A 22,785-nucleotide genomic window follows, 5' to 3' on the forward strand; every position below is an offset into this window, starting at 1 on the left:
TGCAACTCTGAGGTAAGGGCATAAGCACTGCCTTACCTTGAGGAGGCCTCCATGACTGTCCCCCAACTGCAGGATGTAACACATGCCCCACTGTCACAGTTATGCCAGTGCTGGTTAGGATTTTGCCCTCAGTGAGTTCAACAGCTTTATGAGAAAACCAAGTCTCAATCTGTTGCCTAAAGAAGAGCAGAGAAGGAGTGTAGTGAGCTTCCTTGGAGAGGGCAATCCATAAAGTTGTCACCTGCCCTGAAAAAGCCATGCTCCTGGTAGATGCCCTCCAGATCACATTAGTCGTGGTATCTAGAGTAGGGTTTCTGATGTGTTTAAGAGCTCTTGAGTTATATATGGAGAAGGTGTGACAGCTTTAAGCACCATGAATTGAGCCCAGAAACCAAAGAGGTAACCAGCACAAGTAAGACAATACGTGAGTGATACACACAAATCATTTTGTGTTCGTTAACAAACTGACAACCAAATTTTGCGATAGCTGAGGTCTTTGTGTGTTTTTGACAGAAGTGTCACATAGCATGTGCTATAGTAGTCCAGCCTAGAGGTAACTGCAGCACAAATCACTATGGTCATTTATGACTTTATATTTACAGTCATGGATGCAGGTTGTGTTTAGATAGATCAGACTACTATTGTAATTATGTAAGTGGTGATGACAGCTAAGTCAAGAGCTTAGTCACATACTTTCTTTTTCTTAAATTTTTCACTGGTAACCAGTGAGGTCTTGCTTTCATACTGGTACACTGGCCTTAAGTAACATTCATACTGGGTAAGGATAAGCCAGAAGTAAACTGGTGACACGCAGATTGTCTTGGAACCAACTTCATTATTAGCTGTCACATGCTGTAACTGTCTACTATTCAACACATATATGTGAACATCCTGCATAAACACAGATGTGTTACATCCATTAAATCCCCCATCTCATTCATGTTTATTTTTTACCCTTCCCTCGCAGAGGTGCATTTGGCAGAAGTGCAATCCCAGGATCATTAAAGTTAAGTCACTAATTTAACTTGCATGTTTTGCTTATGTTTCTAGCAACCCAAGCCTAAATTGCCCTGGTGCAGGCAGGCCGGCTGGCCTGCACTGCATCCAGAGTAGGGTTGGGCCAGGTTGCAGCGCAACCCGGAGTAAGGGGGATTCAATCTCCTTAGCCTGTGTCGTGCAGCAGCCACCCCTATCAGACCACTTGGATCTGTGCTACCTAAATCAGTGGCACTGATATGAGTGGCCAGGTGTAAGGCCTAACTGCTCAGGTAGGGGTTAGAATCCAACCTAAGTGCCAGTTCCCGTCTCCCTTCTAGGACCAGTCATCCCACCGGCCCGCCTGCCACCTACCCTCCCCTTATCCCAGAATGCCACTGAAATGCCCTGCCCTTCCTAGACCCCCGCAGCAGACTGCTAGCAGCACTGCGAAGGTTGGATTCGGGCTCCAGAGGCTGGTGCACTTTGTGCACTGGCCTGCCAACTCTCCTGGTGGTGCAGAAGTGTCTTACAGAACTTTTGCAATACCTGGAAGCCGGCGCAAGGGACTTGTACTGGCCTACCTTACAGTTAGGAATGTGCAATGAGTCTATAAACAAGGGATTTGTTGCTTTTGTTTTTAAGGCTGCAATCCTATACACATTTTCCTGGGAGAAAACCCCACTGAGCATAATGAGACTTACTTCTGAGTAGATGTGCATAGGACTGTGCTGTAAATCATTTTTTCTCCCTGAAATGTTTGAACTACTCTGGTTGCTAGAATGGAGAACCAAACTTTTTGTGGAAAAGTAATGGCTAGCTCCCAAAAGAAAAGAAGGCTAAAATTCCATCTAGATTCCAACAGCAGTCAATGTTTAGGAATCTCCTGTGAGCCTAAAGGTGATATCCATACCCAGTTGTTTACTCTCGGTGTTAGAAAAGTTATGAAAATGCTGCCGCTGAACCTGGTTGCAAAAACCTCTAAATAGCTTAGTGCCGAGCAGGGCCTCTGAGAGGGGAGTGCTGGGGGTAAATTGTACTTCAGCCTGGAGTCAAAAAGGGGGCCTGGGAGCCACATTCATACTATTTGAAGGGAAGGGGCCCAAAAGAAATGTTGTGCCCCCTGATAAAATTTCTGTCAATGGGTGTGGTGTCAAGCACATTCCAAGTGCTTATATAGGAGCCTTTTCCAGATTTTTGAAATGTAGAGTCCGGTTTAAATTCATCAAAGTTGTAGTCATTCAAGTACAGCGAGACAACTCAGAGACCCTGATCTAATGGCTGCATTTTACTCAGTGATCGTGCTTTAACAATTAAGCCTCTCTTTTTTACAGTACCATGTAAAGTTTAGACAAGAAAACTAATCATCCTGAATGGTTGGAGAGTGTTAAGCATGAACTGTTAGTTCAGCATTTTTGGATAATGATAATTAACATGTGGTGAAAAATTAATTACGGATGATATCCCTTACGCCAGAGGAGCAAGGAACCTCTGAATCCAATGCAATGATTTTGTCCTTGTCTTTCTGATAAGAATAGATTTCTGGCTACCTTAATACAAGCTTTGAAATAATTGAAATAATGCTTGTATTAAGCATTAATTCTCCTAACATGAGAGACTGATCTTCACAGGGAACATTTTTTGTTGACCTTTTCAACAACTAAACAGTATTTTATAAAGTTATAAAAAGCCTTAGAATGTTCTGAGTCCATTTAGTTTTTTTTTTACCTCAGTGTGTCCTTTTTTTAAAAAGTTCTTCAAACACTGTGCATACAGAACTTAAAGGCCAATGTTAGCTTGTTAAAATCTAAGAATGGTTGTCGTGCATATATGAGTTGATGTAGTGTAGCAGCGAAGAAACTGAGCTGTGAATCAGGACTTTCCTGGAATGAAACTTATTTCTGCGTTTAGTGCTAATTAGGTGGTCTTCAGCAAGCCATTCCCTCTCAGCCTCAGCTTCCTAGTTGCATTGTGGGAATAATGGTAATATGTAAAATGTTTTACACGCTCAGAAAGTGCAGCACAAGTACTATTATTAAATAGCAAATAGGGATAGCACAATCCTATGCATACCTATTCAAAAGTAAACCCCTATTTAATTCAGTAGTCTTACTTCCAGGTGCGCATAGGGTTGTAGCCTATTATCTATGGTTATCTATGATTTGATTATCTGAATCAAAATGGTTGTGTATAGTATTGTCAGCAGTGCTTTTTTTTTTTTGTAAAACCAAGTAACACGCACATAGGGGAAAAACAATCATGTGCTGGAACCTCATGTAATGGTCAATGGTGCAACTGTTTAATTAGGCAGTAAAAGATAAAAGGAGGCTAGGATAAAGGTGCACAAAATGTTCTTAAAATGCTCAGAAACAAAAAGGGAGAGATTCAACAGGGTATAAGTGAACTAGCTCACTCAATGCTTATTCTAGACAGGGGAAGTCTAGATGCTAATGTCCGCGCAACAATGGAGCTATAAAGAAAGCAGTTTGGAGGAAGGAAGAGAAGAGGAGGGGAGGAAAAAGGAAGGGGCCAGAGCAAAGAGGGGGGAAAGTTGGAGGGAGATTAGGGAGATTAGCTGGACTTCCCAGAGGAATCTGGGGGAAGAAAGGGAAGGTTTGGGGGTTCAGAAAAGGAGAGAGAAAGGGTGAATAGCAGGAAGATTAGTGAAGATGAAGAGAGAAAGAGTTAAGGTTAGGTGGTTTGGACCACAGCAAAAGACTGCAACCAGGAGTTTCTCTCTGTAGCCTGAACCAAGGGCTATAAGCAAGTCTAGGAATAAGATGGGAGTACACTTTACTCATTTGTGGTGGGGAGCTAGTCTCTCCCACTGAACAAGCCACTGAAGGGAGCTTACCTCTGCCAAGGGAGATTCTGTTTGTCCTAAGGGCTTGCTCAATCTGTCAAGGAAGTTTGGGAAAGCTGGTCTGAGGGTGATTTTGCACCTCCAATAAACAGTACAGAAAGAAGAAAAAACTTTTACTCACACACATCACCCGTCACTAAGAGAAAAGAGGCAGAGAAAATCACTAATTTGTGTGTTCAATTTTCTTCACGAGACAGTGACAAGGAAAGATAGTGGGAACCAAGTTTACTGTTCCTGCTTCTCCAAGGCTTGAGAGTATTGAGTTTCAAAGAGCTGACTGGTGAGCATTTCTGGGTAGAGAGAGGTCTCAAAGACAAAAAGAGGGCTATGGACATGCAATAAGACAGTAGCCTGGAAGGCATCAGGACAAAGAAAACAAAACTGCAAGAGAGAGGAAGATGACTAGAGTACTTGGCAAGTCAGAGAAAAGAGAATAGGGCACTTGGAGAGGTGCACATGACCAAACAATTTAGCTCACTCTGGCTCAGCTACTTTGATAGCACTTGGGGAGATAGAATAAGAGAAGGCTAGAAAGGAAAAGGGGGTTGCAGGGTGTTACCAATCCTGAGTGCTGGCTGGCACGATGGTTCTCAGATGCTGGAATGGAGGTGACAACGCAGCAGCAGCAAGGTAATGATCCACAGAGGAACAGCAAGGCAGAACAGCAGGCAAAGAGTGAGTGGAGAACAAAGAACATGTGACTCAAAAATCTAAGAGTTTCTATAGCTTTTTACTCCATAGAGTCCTATAATATTCTTAGGTGAGGTGATGCAATCAGGAGGTCAAAGATCCCTGCTGGGTTGTGCCTTTGTTTTCCTACTCACTTGAGAGCAGGGTAGTTAGTTGGAAAACCTTAGGATCATTTCTAGATTGGAACTCTTATCATTGGGTTGGTGAGGACCATTGCAGCTATGAAGCAAGAGTTGTTTTTCCCAAACTCAGGATATGGTTCTGGTCACAAGATGCCAAATACACTGTTCCAGTTGCATTTGGGGCTGGAAAGTTTCGACTGCATTTTGGAGGTGTAAAAATGCCATTTATGTTTAAATCACCACTCAAATTTGAAGTTTTGAACTCCTGGATAAATTAAGGAGAGTGAGTGACTACATGGTTCAAATGAAACATGCGGCCTCCCTGTCCTTTGGAGCTGTGGCCTCTCGCCATCAGTCTTGCAAGTTAGGCACCTTACAGGTCTGGTCCTTTGCTCTCCAGGCAAGCACCTAGCACTAAATACACATGTTCTGATGTGTGTTGCTCGCATGTCTTGAATTAAAGGAAATAAAAATAAAATCTTGACCATGTAACAATAGGCTTTCTCAAGTTTACATATTCAAACAATGGAGTGATAACTTTTTACAGAACTGTTCCATCCATCAGACTCTTCCTACAAAGAAGTACAGGTGTGGCTCAGACCCTCCACAGATACTGAAAACAGCAGATAAGCAAATACATGGTTTTCAGCCGCTTATGCCCTCTGAAGGCTACCGGAGCTATGCTCTGGTTGCCTCCATAGGGCTTTCTGAAGCCTGCAGAGGCTGCATGCATCAACCCACAACCTCTGCGCACTTCAGAATGCCTCCTAGAGGTGAAAAAAATGTGACTTCCAGTTTTTGGAGGAAAACTGAAAGTAACATTTTTATGCCTTTAAAAGGCATTAGGAGGGCCAGAGAAACCCTGGAAGGTTCTCTTTTTGAGGGTTCAGGTTGGGCCAAGTCTGGCTTAATGCAGGTCTGGGGGATGTACATTGAGCTAGATCTGTGGATAGAAAATCCACAGATAAGTAGGCTTAATCTCTAGGCTGTCAGCCTTCAACAGTTGTCATCAACTGACCATTAAATACACTCATAGAAAGAATGGAAGGTTCCAGTGGTGAGAATGTTTCACAAACTACATCATAAACACAAGGCACATCTTAGTAGCTTCCTCACAGTTATAGAATTTATTTCCTTTTGGAGACCCACTTTGGCCTACTGCGTGGGAGCACCTTGCACACAGCCACAAACGTATGAAGGGAACCAAGGTCGGGCCCAGTCAGCTTCTAAAAATACTTTAAGGCCACTTTGGGCTGGTCTTTTTAGCGTCCACTGTTTTGAAACTCTGCCTGAAGGACTTACCCAATTTCACAGGAAATGTGTGGCTGAGTCAAGAGTGTTCTTTCTTCTAGTCAAAATATCATTTTTCATCTCCATTGAAGCTGCTCTTTTTAAATTCTGTGGGTGTTCTTCATAAGGGGGCTCACAAAAACCTTCCCATTTCCATAACAGAGCTTCTCCTCTCCATTTCTTTCCACCTGCTGCGACAACCTTTATCACTGTTGAATCTGAGTTCCTATAACCCAATATTCGTTTGTTCTTGTAGCCTCTCCTTTCCCCACGCAACTGCTGTGTTAACACATTTTCATGCCTTCTTCCCCCTTAAACGTTTTTATATGGTTGCACAACAGGGTGCCCTTGACCAGAATTTCTCCATAATTGTATGGCTGTTGGCAATTATCTTTAGTGGAAAAACAGTGATGATATACTTTTAAGATGAAGCATTTTAAGAAGGTAAAGAGTTGTTTACTAGATTTCTGCTCTGCTGGTTTGAAGGATGGGGCAGTTTTCTCTCTGATACCTGGTGATTTCTCTCTTTGTGTTTTCTTCTTTGTGTTCTTATGTCCAACTGCTTCAGCCTTTAAGATAGAAAACTGCTCACAGAGGAGTTATAAATCTGAGGTGCTTTTGGCTTGCTGTATAGAAACTGTTAGAACCACACTTTTAAGTAGCCTTTTTTCATAAATGAGGCATAAATCAGAGCCAAGGAGGAGAAAGTCAAAAAAATTCACCACTAAACTTTTAGAGATTGAATTCTGAGCTTTTGGCAGGGTTATCCCAATGTCTGAACTGCTGTAGGAGTTGACTATAATTATTTCTAGTTTGCTTTCTGTATTCTGCCCATGGGAAGGAAATTCTGTATTCATAATTATTGCAAGATGTGGGTCTTAATCATAGAAATACAGCAAGACTAGTGGGGTCTCCCTCATATATTAGTCCTTTTAAAAGTTTTATTTAATTATATTTTGAGTACCTTTGTGCAAAATTCCAGAATGGCTAGGGGGCAGTCTAGACTTCGACCAATCCAGATGTTTTTAATGAGATGCTTGTTTTCAATCTTATGTTGGTGATTCTCACTTTAAAAGACAAGGGTTTTAATAAAATTATTTTACAAAGGAAGCTGCCACCAGCATGTTGATAAAAAAAGGCACAAAAGTGGTTATATTTTCTGAGGAAGCTTGGGAGGTTAAATTTGTCACAGCAGCTGCTTGTGTTTTACTATCGTTGCACCATTGAGAGTGACCTAACCTATGATAACTTGGTGTGGTACAGAAATTGCTCTGCAGGGGACAAAAAAGCTTTGCAGAAAATTATTAAGATCGCGCAGCACATCATCAACCTTCATCTACCAGCTTTGGAGGACATCTATACATCTCGCTGTCTGCAGAAGTCACATAGTATTCTGAGAGACCCCTTCCATCCGGCTCATAAGTTCTTTGAACTGTTGCCTTTGGGTAGACGATACAGAACTGTTAGAGCACGCACCACACGTTTCCTGAACAGTTTTTATCCCACAGCCATAATTACGTTGAATAAGGCGATATAGTTGTTACCATGCTCCTGGGCATTATGGTCTGTTATACTGTTCTTATATTATGCATGTTGTATAGAATGTGTGGGTGAGTGTGTAGAGTGTGATTGTTAGAATTGTAGTATATATATTTATGCTTGTATCTCAAAGGTGCATAAATTTCGTTGTGCTGTAGCACAATGACATTAAAGTTACTACTACTGCTAATTAAAAGATAGGATTTTCCTGGGGCCAACTCCCCATTGAAGCCTTTTATTCCACTGTACTTTTTTTTGTTTTAAAAAAATGTTCAAAGTCCATTAATTTACTCTTAGCAGCATCCTTTAAAATTTAATCCCCTTTCTAATCAAGTCCTCAGTAGTTTAAATAACTGTTAAGTATCTTTGGTGGGGATTATGAAAAGTTATTCAAGATTATATGGCAAATGTAATACTCATAGGTCTGTGATTAAAATCATAAATCATCCAAAATGGCACATATATAAGTCAAAGTAGTTAGAAACAAGATTCACAGGATAACAAAAGGTTAAAACTTATTTTCAAGCACATACTTTTTTTTATTTCCAGCATTACAGGTAAGTTGTTGGATTGCTTGTACACCTTGAGGCTATGCAAGTAAATTGACAAGCCATTCTTCATTGCTGTTCTTAACTTGTTGCAGTTATGTTCCTTCTTAGCATTAAAAACTTTATAGCCTTACCCTCTGTAATGTCTATGTAAACTTTAGAATGCCTTGGCAACTATTATCTGTGGCAGAAAGATATGCCCTTGCGAAATTTCAAAGACAGAAGACATGTATCTATATGCCTAGTTTCCCATTTCCTTTAGCCTGCTTTGAGTAAATCAAATGCAGTCAATTAAAATGCAACACCAAAATGTGAATTTGTGGTAATGCCTACTCCGCTTCTCCCTAGTTCTAATACAGTATTCTAGAAATTTCAGTAAAACATTTCACATTCATCTTGCTGTATCCCTACAAGTTGATGAACTTGAACCATCGTGTGTACTTTTTATGCTGGAAAATGTTACTTCTTTTCCTTCCTGCTAGCTCAAAATCACTGGTGTGGAGCACAGTGGTCGAATAATCCTTTATCACCTTGTAGTAGAGGGAAGTGTATCCAGGGCTTAGGATCTGACACATTTCTTAGCTTTGCTTGGTGTAGTCCCTACTCCAGTCTACCATCTTCTTAAGAGCTATTGAAATCAAGACATCTAGCACTTTAAGCCTTCCACCCAGACTTGCCACACTCTCAATAATCCTGGCCTGGCTTCAGAAGGGGAGTGGGGAGCAAAATTTCAACATCTGGCTGGTCCTCCACTCCAGGCAGGGTTTGCTTCTGAGGAGGGGCTTGACCCCTCCTCAACAGCTCCTTCCTGTATGGAAGACAGTCAGCCCTGGCTTATCATCAGCTACTCTCTTGCCATTGGCTTCCTTCCAGGGCTCATCATTGGCTTTCCTCCAGGGCAGCATAAAGTTCCACAAACTAGCCCACCCTGTGTCCAGCCTCCCCACCCCACCTTCCTGCAGCTTCCTCCAGCCTATATATCTGCACATTGTTCCATATAATTAAGCATGGTTAGCTCTGTTTTATTACTGACACATCAGAGTCAGGAAAAGTTTGACTCTGAATGAAGTTTCCTTTAGTTGAAAATACACTTCAACTAAAGTGATATCCTGTGCTGAGTAGTGTGTTTGACCTATTTATTTATTCTTATATAAGGGTGTGTTTTTGAGTCTCTAGAACAAAATCATCTCTAAATTATTGGGGGGGGGGGAAGAAAAGTGAAACTTGTCCTCCTGCAATAATTATTTGGACAAGCTTTGCTTTTATGGAACTGTGAATCCTGTGATTTGATATTTCATCAGGCTCGTGACATTTAAGATAATACAAGTATTTCACAGCACAAAAGCAAATCATGTAATTTAGCTTGCCTCATCAAGCTTTGCCACAGCAGGGGTCTCTAATTCAGCTCAGACAAAAGATTTATAAGGCTCTCAATACAAATACCCATAGTACCTCAAGAGGCACATACACACACACAAAGGCTCCCCAGAGCAGACACAATGGACCCGTTGCTCAAAGTCATCTTTTGAATCGCTACTACACTAAACAATTGGAATCTGTTATTGATGGTTTTAAAGATATAGGCAGTATTTGCAGCAAGTCTGACTCTTAATAAGAATTACAAAATCCTGGTGCACTTGTCATCCTAAGTTGGGAAATACATCCTGTAAACTTTGTGATAATGGTTTTACACTTTGCATCTTCACAAGATTGATACTAACTTTGGCTGTATTGATTCTGGTCATTATTTAGTTTGGGTACACAAGTACAGAGGACACCAGTGCAGCACAGCTAATGCGAGACTTTGCAAAAGTTGGCACTGAGCATCTGTAGCAATTTACCCAGCAATCTGCAGTCTGTACAATTCCACTACACTGGTGTTTTTCTTATTTTTGGCCAAGGGTCCAGTACCTCTAGGCTTCCTATCATCAGAAAGAAGAGGTAAAACAATGATGAAGTTGTATGGACAGCAATGTTCAGAAGGCATAAAACAAGGCATTCAAACAGGAGCCTCAGAGCCCAGTCCTGAGCTTGCACCGCCGGTGCTCTGCCAGCGGTGAGTGTTGCAAATGTGCCATAAAGCACATGCGCGGCCCTCACCGGTCCAGCACCAGTGGATCACCAGTGCTCCGCTACTAGTGGCAGAGAGATAGGTGGGGACAAGGGAAGAGGTGGGGAAGAGTCGTTCTGGGGCAGGGGGAGTCGGGGGAAGGGCAGGGAGGAGGTGTCCCAGAGGGAGGGAGCGGGACAAGAGGTAGGTGGGACAGAGGAGCTCTGCTCCTCTGCATCCAGAATCTCTGTGTCAGTCCACTGCCGCAGAATCAAGTGGCCCCTTTCCCCAAGGAGCTGCGGGCATTTGCCCTGTTGTGCATAGGATGCTGCCGCAGCCATTTCAACACTGTGGCAGTCCCAGCACAACAGGCAGCTCAGGATTGGGTTGTCAGCTGCCTATGCTGCTGTGCCTGTACTTACAGGACTTACAGCCACTATTCTCTTTTGACTGAAAGAACAGTATCCTCTAATGTCAGATATTCTCACTTCCTTAGAAGACCCAAGCATTCCATATGATGAGGCAGGGAAGAACTGACATTCCTACTGGTACATTTGCCATATCGCATTTAACAGCAGCCATCCAGATATAATTCTTACCTCAGGCTATACATTCATCATGTGTGGTTATCTTTCCATGACTGGTCTTCCAAGACTCATGAGGGAAATGCATTCTTCCTACCGAGAACATAAGAAAAGCATTACTGGATCAGACCAATGACCCATCTAGTCCAGCATTCTGGCCCACCTGCTGACTCGCCATGCAGGAGACAGAAGATACTTCTCTCCTGCCATTGTTCCTCTGAAAAGGTATTCAGAGCCATACTGCTGCTGAACCTCAAGGTAGCTCATAACCATCATGACTAGTAGTCATTGATAGAGCTGCCGTACATTAATTTGTCCAACCCTCTTTTAAATTCATCCAAGACAGCAGCCATCCAAGCTAGCAGCTTGAATACATTCAAGCTAGTGTCTTGTGACAAGTAATTCCATACAGTAATTATGCACCACATCTTTTATCTTTCCTAAATCTCCTGTCATTCCATTTTATTGGATGACTCCAGGTTTTAGTATTGTGGTAGAGAGAGAAAAACCTTTCTATATCCATTTCTCCACACCATGCACGATTGTATAGGTCTAAGTGCAATCCTAACCCGCTTTCCAGCACCAACATAAGGGCAATGTAGCTCCGAGGTACATTGAGGAGGTCTCCAAGATACTTTGAGGAGGTACTCTGAGTGCCACCCAACTGCAGGATGCAGCACATGCCCCATTGGCAGTGCTATGCCAGTGCTGGAAAGTTGGTTAGAATTTGGGCCTAAATCATCTTATTTTCCAAGCAAAAAAATGTAATGTTACCTTGTAACAAAGGCGTTCCAGCTCTCTGATCATTTTCATTGACCTCTTTTGCAATTTTTCCAGCTCTATAATATCCTCTTGAGGCAAGGCAACCAGAACTGTATAGAGCAGGGGTGTCAAACTTGTTTCATACCGAGGGCCGAATGGCATTCATGATGCCTGCTGAGGGCCGGAAGTATTCTCATTAGGCAGGAAGTGATGTCATTAAACAACTCATACACAAACCCAAAATTAGCACTTTTTCTCACTTAGGAATTCATTAACTTCAAATGACAGAAGAGAAAATACACAAATCTTTATCATATTTCAAGATATGGGAGACCAATTTTCGTGGGGGCTGCCCTTTTTGCAATAACACCTCAGCACTGCTCAGCAGCTGAGAGCCTGATAAAAAGCTTCCGTGGGCTGCATCTGGCCCCTGGGCCTTATGTTTGACACCTGTGGTATAGATAATCTCAAATATGTGTTTTAGAATTCTTTGCTCCAATGTGCATCGCTTTGCAATTATTTATAGTGAGTTGTATTTGCCATCTGGTTGCCCATATACCCAGTTTGGAGAGATCCACTTGGAGCGCTTCACAATCTGTTTTGGTTTTTTACCACACTGAATAGTTTGGTGCAATCTGACTTAAACAAAGTCTTTGCAGATGGGCTTTATAGTAACCAGAAATTTTTGAGAAATGTAAACATTGAACAAGTATTTCTTATAGCATGTGTATCTACTAGAATTAATCTCATGCTATGAAAGTAAAGTTTTCACTATTTAACCATGTGTTGTTGAAAACTACCCATGAAGAAGGAATTCCAGGATTGAACTGGATTTTTTTTATTAATTTAGAAAATGTAAAAATATGGAAGACAAGATATTGCCAGGGGAAGAGGAGAGGATAAATACAATGCCTTTCTAAATATCTTGATTACTGCTCCATTCCTCTGTATCCCTCTTTTGCATTACATTTTTATTCAGTAAATACTAAACTTACTAGCTGCATCCTTAGACAATCTGTTGAACCCCCAAAGAACAGTTACAATTGTCTACACATGGAGCATGCACATATACCATAAATCACCGGTGCACTAATATTGCTTGGCCCTGGAGACCCCATACTGACACTAGTTGCACAATGCCTCATATTTTCACATGCCACTTTAGGTCTTGTTTAAACCACCCCTCACAAACAATATATATATATTTTCTAACAGAAGTGCATATTATATATAATATGTTCAACTGAATTCATTAATTCTTCACCAAGGGAGAGGTAGATACTTGTACTAACATAGAATAAATAGGGTGATATTTTGGTTTCAATTTTATCTTGGTAAGATGTCTGTTGCCCCCATCAATGAAACATTTCTCATGGGTGCTTAAAATGTCGATATGTATCAGCTCCCCATGCCAAATATTAGTGCTAGTGTCACTATAAGTTCTATCACTTGACTTCTGAACTTTTAAAAAAACTGGCAATAAGTGCATACGGAAGCACATTTTACTTTCTTCACTAGTGTCATATGATGTAGTAAAATGATGATAATATCCTGCAGCCCCCCTCCCTGTAATATTTGCAGTTTTAAAATTTATAATTCTGATAATGCAGTGAAAATTACGTATTAGATTACATTATGAAGTAAATTATTCAAGTAGCCTGTATACAGCAGTATGCTTGATGTTTCAGTTGTGCACATCACCATTCAACAGAAGCATAACCATTTCCTTTGCAAGTAAACAGAACATTAAGTCACTTGTTAGCACACCATGTATTATGTTTTCCAAATGATACTGTATGTAAATGAAACCTTCCCTTGGGGACCTTGACTAATTGGGCATAGGGGGTTGGGGCTTAGAGGAAAATTTAGATCGAGCCAATGGACAAGTTAGCCTTCCAAAAGTGTTAATTGCTGGAAAAATATGTGGAAGAGGACACTTACCCAGAAGTGATTTTGCTCAATTTTCTCTTTTGATGTTGCTTGGAAAGGAAATTTATTTGTTTTCAAAATCTGAATAACAGCCCTATACTGAGCTGCCTGGAGCACAGGGCTGCCGCAGCACCAAAAATGGCTGCCGCAGTATCCTGTGCACCCTGAGTAGCCACAGCTATCTCCTCTGAGAAGGGGACCTTCGTCCCCTTCACCCAAGTAAGGGAGGAAGCCCCGTGATGGGGCTACTCGATTCTGCAGCGGCTCTTCAGGTGCCAGAGAATCAAAGAGTTCCATGTCAGGCCATATGGCCCAACGTGGGGCTCAGAATCCGAAGGAGCTGAGTTCCACTGGTCTTGCCCCCTCCTGCTCTGCTCCCTCCCCCACCACGCCTCCTCCCCGCCCTCTGAATGCTTTCCTTCCACCTCCCCCTGCTACAGAACACCTCCCCCGCCTTCCCCCATGCCCCCACTCACCTCTTCACCACTCAGTGGTCCGGGCAACCACCGGATGGCAGAACGCATGCCCAGTGCTTGAGCTGGCCCAGCATGAGTGGTAAGCCAGCATGCAGGACTCAGGATCGTACCCTAAGAGGAGAAATCAAATTAGTATTAACTATCATAGAGAGGAGCAAGGACCAGCATGCTCACAGCATGCTCCCAGACTTCTAAATATGATTAAGCAATTAGGAATGTTACGTCTACACTGGGCCTAATTGTAGCTAATGTGCTCAGCCATAATGTCACTGGCCTGGTTTATTTAGAGATGTAGTTGCTTTTTCATACAAGTAGTAGATAAATGTTCACTTTTAATTGAACTTAGTTGCAAATTTGCCCATGTAAACAAAGATGTCTGTAAAATGAGATTTCTGCTAAATAAACTAGAAATGCTAACTCTGCAACTAATTTCATGTTCAAAACCCTTTGGAGCAGTAAATTACAAAGTAGTAGTAGTGCATATTTTCTTTATTTAGAGTATACTTTGGAATGTTCTCCTTGACACAAAGAACTTTGTTCAGCAAAGTACATGGTTGGAGTCCTGGTTGGAGTCCTGGTTGGAGGCCAGGAAGCAGAGAGTGGGTGTCAATGGGCAATTTTCACAATGGAGAGAGGTGAAAAGCGGTGTGCCCCAAGGATCTGTCCTGGGACCGGTGCTTTTCAACCTCTTCATAAATGACCTGGAGACAGGGTTGAGCAGTGAAGTGGCTAAGTTTGCAGACGACACCAAACTTTTCCGAGTGGTAAAGACCAGAAGTGATTGTGAGGAGCTCCAGAAGAACATAAGAACATAAGAACATAAGAACATAAGAACAGCCCCACTGGATCAGGCCATAGGCCCATCTAGTCCAGCTTCCTGTATCTCACAGCGGCCCACCAAATGCCCCAGGGAGCACACCAGATAACAAGAGACCTCGTCCTGGTGCTCTCCCCTACATCTGGCATTCTGACTTAACCCATTCCTAAAATCAGGAGGTTGCGCATACACATCATGGCTTGTACCCCATAATGGATTTTTCCTCCAGAAACTCGTCCAATCCCCTTTTAAAGGCGTCTAGGCTAGACGCCAGCACCACATCCTGTGGCAAGGAGTTCCACAGACTGACCACGCGCTGAGTAAAGAAATATTTTCTTTTGTCTGTCCTAACCCACCCAACACTCAATTTTAGTGGATGTCCCCTGGTTCTGGTATTATGTGAGAGTGTAAAGAGCATCTCCCTATCCACTCTGTCCATCCCCTGCATAATTTTGTATGTCTCAATCATGTCCCCCCTCAAGCGTCTCTTTTCTAGGCTGAAGAGGCCCAAACGCCGTAGCCTTTCCTCATAAGGAAGGTGCCCCAGCCCCGTAATCAGCTTAGTCGCTCTCTTTTGCACCTTTTCCATTTCCACTATGTCTTTTTTGAGATGCGGCGACCAGAACTGGACACAATACTCCAGGTGTGGCCTTACCATCGATTTGTACAACGGCATTATAATATTAGCCGTTTTGTTCTCAATACCCTTCCTAATGATCCCAAGCATAGAATTGGCCTTCTTCACTGCCGCCGCACATTGGGTCGACACTTTCATCGACCTGTCCACCACCACCCCAAGATCTCTCTCCTGATCTGTCACAGACAGCTCAGAACCCATCAGCCTATATCTAAAGTTTTGATTTTTTGCCCCAATGTGCATGACTTTACACTTACTGACATTGAAGCGCATCTGCCATTTTGCTGCCCATTCTGCCAGTCTGGAGACTGGATCTCTCCAAACTGGCAGAATGGGCAGCAAAATGGCAGATGCGCTTCAATGTCAGTAAGTGTAAAGTCATGCACATTGGGGCAAAAAATCAAAACTTTAGATATAGACTGATGGGTTCTGAGCTGTCTGTGACAGATCAGGAGAGAGCTCTTGGGGTGGTGGTGGACAGGTCGATGAAAGTGTCGACTCAATGTGCGGCGGCAGTGAAGAAGGCCAATTCTATGCTTGGGATCATTAGGAAGGGTATTGAGAACAAAACGGCTAGTATTATAATGCCGTTGTACAAATCGATGGTAAGGCCACACCTGGAGTATTGTGTCCAGTTCTGGTTGCCGCATCTCAAAAAAGACATAGTGGAAATGGAAAAGGTGCAAAAGAGAGCAACTAACATGATTACGGGGCTGGGGCACCTTCCTTATGAGGAAAGGCTACGGCGTTTGGGCCTCTTCAGCCTAGAAAAGAGACGCCTGAGGGGGGACATAATTGAGACATACAAAATTATGCAGGGAATGGACAGAGTGGATAGGGAGATGCTCTTTACACTCTCACATAATACCAGAACCAGGGGACATCCACTAAAATTGAGTGTTGGGTGGGTTAGGACAGACAAAAGAAAATATTTCTTTACTCAGCGTGTGGTCGGTCTGTGGAACTCCTTGCCACAGTATGTGGTGCTGGCGTCTAGCCTAGACGCCTTTAAAAGGGGATTGGACAGGTTTCTGGAGGAAAAATCCATTATGGGGTACAAGCCATGATGTGTATGCGCAACCTCCTGATTTTAGGAATGGGTTAAGTCAGAATGCCAGATGTAGGGGAGGGCACCAGGATGAGGTCTCTTGTTATCTGGTGTGCTCCCTGGGGCATTTGGTGGGCCGCTGTGAGATACAGGAAGCTGGACTAGATGGGCCTATGGCCTGATCCAGTGGGGCTGTTCTTATGTTCTTATGTTCTTACATGAGGAAGGGCATAATGAAACAGAAGGGAAAAGAAGACTGCAATGAAAGAGGATGGAACAGGGTACAGGAAGAAGAGGAAAGGTTGAAAGATAAAGAAAGAGATGCAGGAATGCAGGAGATATGAGATATGAGGACCTTAAGAGAGGCATTGTCTGGTTTTTCTGAAGAACATAGAGTGGTCTGAGATTGGAGAAAGAGAGATGAATAGTTATGGGCTGGAATGGGTCCAAGGGACAAGAGAGTCCCTTGGCTAGAGATGGTTGCAGGTGGTGAGGACCTGGGGCTCTGGTTGGACCCACCTGCTGTGACTCTGTCATCCCCCAGTTGCCCACATTGGTGGGAGTTCCCTGTTGGGCCATCCCTTCCTTCCAGGCAACCCAGCTCCACTGATGCAGAGATGCTACAAGTTGTACTCCAGTGAATGTAACTAGGGAGTGAACATCTAGATAAATAGTGAAGTATACTGCCTGATGTGTGATAATCTAGAATTGCATGTAATAAAGCCCTTCCTGCAACAATTAGGGTGCAATCCTGCCCTTCACTTGGGCCAGCGCAAGCCCCTTGCACCAGCCCAGGAGGATTGCAAACATGCCATGAAGCATGTTTGCACCTTCTCAGGAGTAAGCTGGGCCGGCGCACGGAGGCGCACTGGCCTGCGGAGGCTGACACAAGCCTCCGTGCCAGCTTCCTTGGTGAGCCTTACGTTGGCCTGGCTGGACCAATGCAAGGCTCTGGAGTGGGGCGGGAGGGAGGCGTTCCTCTGGCTGAGCTGCTTTGGGCCCCTATCCTGTGCTGGATACAGCGCAAGTCGGTTGACTTGCCTGTTCCAGCGCAGGGTAGAATTGGGCCCTTAGTAGTACAGCATAATCTCGAACTAGGAAGAACTCCCAGCATGTTCTGTTCCACTCCCTTTGACATTCCGCTCCTCCTTTACCCTGTGGGAGGAGGGGGGAAACAGGGGTCTCACGGCCTGATTTGAAACCAAAGCATACAACAAGGTGTATATGGGAGGATATGGTCCTTAAGAAACAAATTGATCACCAGTGCAGTTCATGAAAAATTGGGGAGTTTTGTGAGCCCTCTGACCATCCCCAGTTAACAAACTGGTACCCTCCCACACTGGGTACCAACTGAAGTTTATGAACGCTTTTCAATAAATAAAAAGTATTGCTTTGTATGTCTTGTTGCCCAGGATCAATATAGCAATGATGTGCTTCAGTAGAACTGTATTCTATATACAGCATCAGGTTTAAATGTTCTATATATAAGTTACACGTTTTGAAAAAACGGTGTGACTTTCAGTAGTTACTGTAATGTTTTGGGAAAGTCAGCTTGATTTCTGGAAGTTTTACAATATCAAACTGAAAGGTACTGGAGTTTCAAACAGACTATTAATACTAGACCTGAAGACAAGTCTCTGGGATCCGTTTTCCTAAGAGTCAGTGGGAAATCAGTCTGTTTGCATTTGAAATATTGTTTTTTTTCCAAATGTACTTCATACTTTCTCCTTGTGTGTTCTTTAGAAATTCTCTCCAAATTATCTTGTCACCTAGTATGATGCAGTTGTGTAGCAACAGATGTCTGGCTGTGTGCTTGAACAGAAAGACTTTTGCATTTTTAAGCATGTTTTAGGTTCTGTAAATGAAATAAATATGAGTAAGCATTATAATGGAGCAGAAAGGTAGATTATTGCAATTAGTGACATGAGTCCTTTGTGCAGTCTGAACTATGAAACCTATTGGCGTGTACTATTATTCATGGATGTGTATTTCCATTCCACATCCAAGGGATGATATTCAGGTTTTTCACTGGTATTGAAGACATTTCTAGCCCCCCTAGGTCCTGAACTGGCACTTCAGAACACTTTGATTGCCTCCTTGATTGTTTGCGAGATAACTGTAAGATTGGCAGTGACAGGGTAATTTACTGAAGATTGCAATGTCAGACTATATCCAAGGGGGCTCGCTGGCATGAAGATGTTATTCTCATGACTGACAGGCCACTGGGAGATTGGTGTGCCAATTTAAAGTTCATGGTGTCGTCAAAAATGTTCAGCCGCTGTAGCCCATAATCATGCTGCTTGATGAGGTCATTATAGGCATAACATATGCTCGCCTCAACAGTAGATATAGCAAAAAGAAAATATTCAACAGCTTGAGCAGGTAAATATACATTTGTAGAAAGCAGTAAGTTCTATTCCGCGTCTCGCCTTTCTGATTCCTTAATGTATTGATAGGATTCTTTTCACTCACAGTTGCCTGAACAGAGGCACTGAGCGAACTAAAAACAGAGGACAATTTTCGGTTGGCAATGGTGGAAGTGTCACAAGTGCAAAGAGAACAGGATGCTGAAGGGAAAGTGTTCAGGCTTTAATAGAAAAGCTGCCTTGGGTTATTTTCTGAACCCAATTATGTTCTCACATTGATTAGATAAAGTTGGTGGTAAATGGATTGTAAAGGGGGAAAGATCCTCCTTCCATGATGGAAAAGAGCTTCAAGATGAATGGGGACCCTAATGTGAATGGGTCATGGACCTTACCCGAAAAAATATAATCTACAGCGGATGCAGCAACAGAATTCATCTAACCTTAGAACTTTCCATGATTGTATAGTAAAAACAGTGTGAACATTGCCAATGCTGTTTCATTTTAGATAGCATTATCTGTAGGTGAATGTTGAACCTTAAGCACAATATTTATGTATTTATTGGGCAAATGGCCCAACTCATCTGGGAGTTCAAGGGCAGAAACAGTATTAACAGGGTTGTTGTGAGAATGAAATGGGAAGGGGGAAACCTGGGGAAATACCAAGAACAGTCTAAATAAAAATTCTCACACCCCTTCCATAAAGCATGGAGATTCAAACCTTGGCAAATCTCCAGGGGAAGAGAGTTCCAAAGTTGAGGGTTAGCTACTTTGAACCCTTTTCCACATACCCAGATCATTTGGGTGCATATATGGTGTGCCTAAGAGAATGTGCCTGCTCAGTCTTAAAGGTCATGGTGGAGGCAGACTTATAGGCAGGGCTGTCTTCTAGAATCAGCATTGTTGGCAGCTCCCAAGGGCTTTCCAAAGGCTCCACTGCTGACCCTTGAGACCACCACTGTGCCCATACTCATTGTGGGTGTGATGGAGTGAATCTTTTGGCACCCACACAGGTAGGAGGGGGCCTGTGGACGGCTGTTTGCCACGGGCCACCCGGAGCCAGCCCTCTCTTAAGTACTCTGGGCCAAAATCGTGTAGAAATTATGGTAGTCCATTTTTACAACAAAAATGTATTAGACACACGTACTTCTATCTGGTGATATTTATTTTTGCATTATAAAGTAATAATTGTATCCTAGTTGTACTGCTTATAGACCGTGAAACCTTTAGACCAAGAACTTGGATAAAAATAACCACCGTGTGTGTGTGTGTGTGTGCGCCTTTCAGATGGCCTTGTTGACTGCCTGGATCCAGACTGCTGCCTCCAATCGACGTGTCAGAATAGCCTACTGTGCCGTGGCTCACGTGATCCCCTAGACATTATACAGCAAAGTCACTCTGGTTCACCAGCTGTAAAGTCATTCTACGATCGAATCAAACTCTTAGTGGGGAAAGACAGCACTCATATCATCCCAGGGGAAAACCCTTTCAACAGCAGGTAACAGCCAAAAATACGACTTTATAATGACATGGAAGTACTTCTGGCAGAGGTTTAATAATGGTTTAACATGGAATGCTGCTTTCAGTCGAGAGAACCTTTTCCATCTCAGGGTAAAATCTCATCGTGAGCTTTTTCTCATGATTTTTTAATGTTGTCTTTCTATCAGGATGCTGGCTTTGCATTCTGCTCCGTGTGGGCCAAAGCTAGCATTGGATTTCAGGCACCAAGAGGGAGTGGAGAAGTAATCTCAAATTCATTTTTTAAAAATCTGGCAATTTAGCAAAAAGAGTTGAATATACATTCGATTTCAGATGACCAAAAAAAACTCCGTTTTATTCTGCATGCTTAAGACAAATATGAAAGCATAGCTCTCTGAGAAAAGTGATCTTTGTTTATTTCATTCAGTTTTAAACATTGAGCATGTCTTTTTTTTAATAGGTATTTTAAAATAATTAAAATGAATTTTAAATATGCTGCCCATTCAATTTGAAGCACTTTTTAAATTGATCAGAATGTTTTAATTCAGTGATTTGCAACCAGTGGAACTCATACCACCAGTGGTACTTGAGGTGGAGTCTGGGAGATGGACCCCCACTGCCTGGCAACAAGATCAGCAATACAATGCAACAAGCAGCAGTAGGAGGCTTGGTGGGCAGTGCTCCAGTGTGCTCTTGTTGTGCGCTTGCAAAAGCCCTCCCGTCCACCATGAGCCTCTTACCGGTGCTTGTCATGTTCCATTTGGCCTCCCAATCTGGAAGTAACTGGTGATGACATCATCACCAGTTACTTACAGTGGTACTTCCAATAGGTGGACCATGTGAGGTGGGGGACAAATGTTAAGAAACACTGTTTTAATCAGTAAAACAAGCTGATTAATTGACTAAGGCCCCGCCATGTTACAGCATGCAGTTGCGCCAATGGAGGCTGCACTGCATGCTATGGTGGTGGTGGGCGCAATCAGACATCCTGCAAGATGTAAGTAAAATATTTTACTTGCTCCCCAATAGGCTGCCCAATTGCCTGTGCATCTCTTCAGATATATGCTAGCCATTTTGGTGGCATATGTCCAGGGAAAGAAAAGGGGCAGGGAGGTTTCCAAAAGACGAGGTAAGATCTGGTGTGTATGATTGCTGCCAGATCTGTCCACTCCCTCCTCTGACAAGACTCCCCACACCCCAGTTTCTTCCCCAACGTGCTCCATTACTTCCCCTTCCCACTCATGAGGTGTATCCCATCCTCCCCCTGGCATAGGCTTACCTGCTCTGATGCAGGCCATTGATGCTGCATTGTGAAGGGCGTATCTGAAAGAAAGAAGAATTATAAATCTGAGTTCTGCCACATATCTCTAGTGTGGCCTTGGACAGGCTAGTAAAGAACATTTTTCCTTGTTTGTAAAATGGAATTACATTACCTAGAAGTCCATAGCTGCAACACTAAATCCAAAGAACTGTATACTAGTTGCATGCAGTCAAAGAGCTTTGAGTTTATGTGTTTCAAAAAGCAATCTTCCATGTCACATGGCACACCCCTATGGAAACTGAAACACATCAAAAGCAGTTGTTATGGCCTGAAGATCTGCTGTGAAAAAGTTAACATTCCCTCTAGGTATCATGGAATTCTTGGGTGTACCTTAAAGAAGTTATTTGGGTATTGACCAGCATTCAAATGTCATTATATGGAAATCTACCAAAAAGTCTGTCTTTATGTAGTTATAGCTACTTGAATATAGTTGACATTAACGTTTGATTTAATCAAAATTGAAAATGCAACCCAGTTACTTACAAGTAAGTCCAACTAACACATCGACCCTAATGGGCCAGCCTGCTGGCAAAACATGCATTTGGTCAGTGGAACTACCAGCATGTGACAAGGCTGCCAACACAGATAGCTGGCGGTATCATGCACAGACCAGTGGGCTCCCACGAGCAGCATAAGTAAACCAGCAGTGGGGATGGGGGAGAGCAACAAGAGGGGGACGGGAGTTTCTGGGCTAGGAGACAGACCGAATGGGGGACAGAGGGGGGTAGTTACCATAAGCACTCACATGCAATGGTATCCTGAGCTTCCTCTTTGCCCTCTCCCTTACCTTGGTTCTGTGTCAGCAAAATAGCTGGTGCAAGGAGAACCATAGGTGAAATGGAGATTTACCCCAAGGTAAGGGGGTAAGACTGTTCCTGCTTTATTAGAAGACAACAAGAAAAAATGGGCTGTATGCTTTGGCTTTCTTGAGACGCCTTCTTTGAAATATTAGATTCTGAATCTTTTGGATCACATCACTAGTTCCCCTTTAATAAATGATTTCAGGATGATTAGGAAGACAATCATGGGCTCCTGTTCCTATTTTTCTTTGGTTAGGCACTCTTTGCTTCTTCGTCAATCAGAACACGTATAGTTCTGCAGCACAGTCACTACAGTATTCTGTCTAGTTGTTCATTGATCTTTTCACCATCCGGAGACTATTTTCTGAGGTCTCAACCCACATTGGCTTCCTATGAAAGTAAATTTTATGGGTGCTATTAAATCAGTTCAAAGAATAAACTTGCAGCCCTTTTCACAGGCCAGACTCTTGCTTAGGAGAATATGAATAGCTC

The 22,785-nt window shown here is 42.9% G+C and overlaps 1 protein-coding gene across 3 annotated transcripts in view; it reads left to right on the forward strand.

The window, feature by feature from the left end:
- TENM2 (teneurin transmembrane protein 2) overlaps nucleotides 1-22,785 on the forward strand; it is an 831,585-nt gene that overhangs the window by 732,091 nt on the left and 76,709 nt on the right. For all 3 annotated transcript variants that reach the window (XM_066618094.1, XM_066618096.1, XM_066618097.1), the window contains one exon: nucleotides 19,981-20,191. In XM_066618094.1, the coding sequence (XP_066474191.1) occupies nucleotides 19,981-20,191 (211 nt within the window). The remainder of the gene's footprint in view (nucleotides 1-19,980; nucleotides 20,192-22,785) is intronic.

This window comes from Tiliqua scincoides, chromosome 2 (genome assembly GCF_035046505.1).
Source record: "Tiliqua scincoides isolate rTilSci1 chromosome 2, rTilSci1.hap2, whole genome shotgun sequence".
Lineage (NCBI taxonomy): Eukaryota > Metazoa > Chordata > Lepidosauria > Squamata > Scincidae > Tiliqua > Tiliqua scincoides.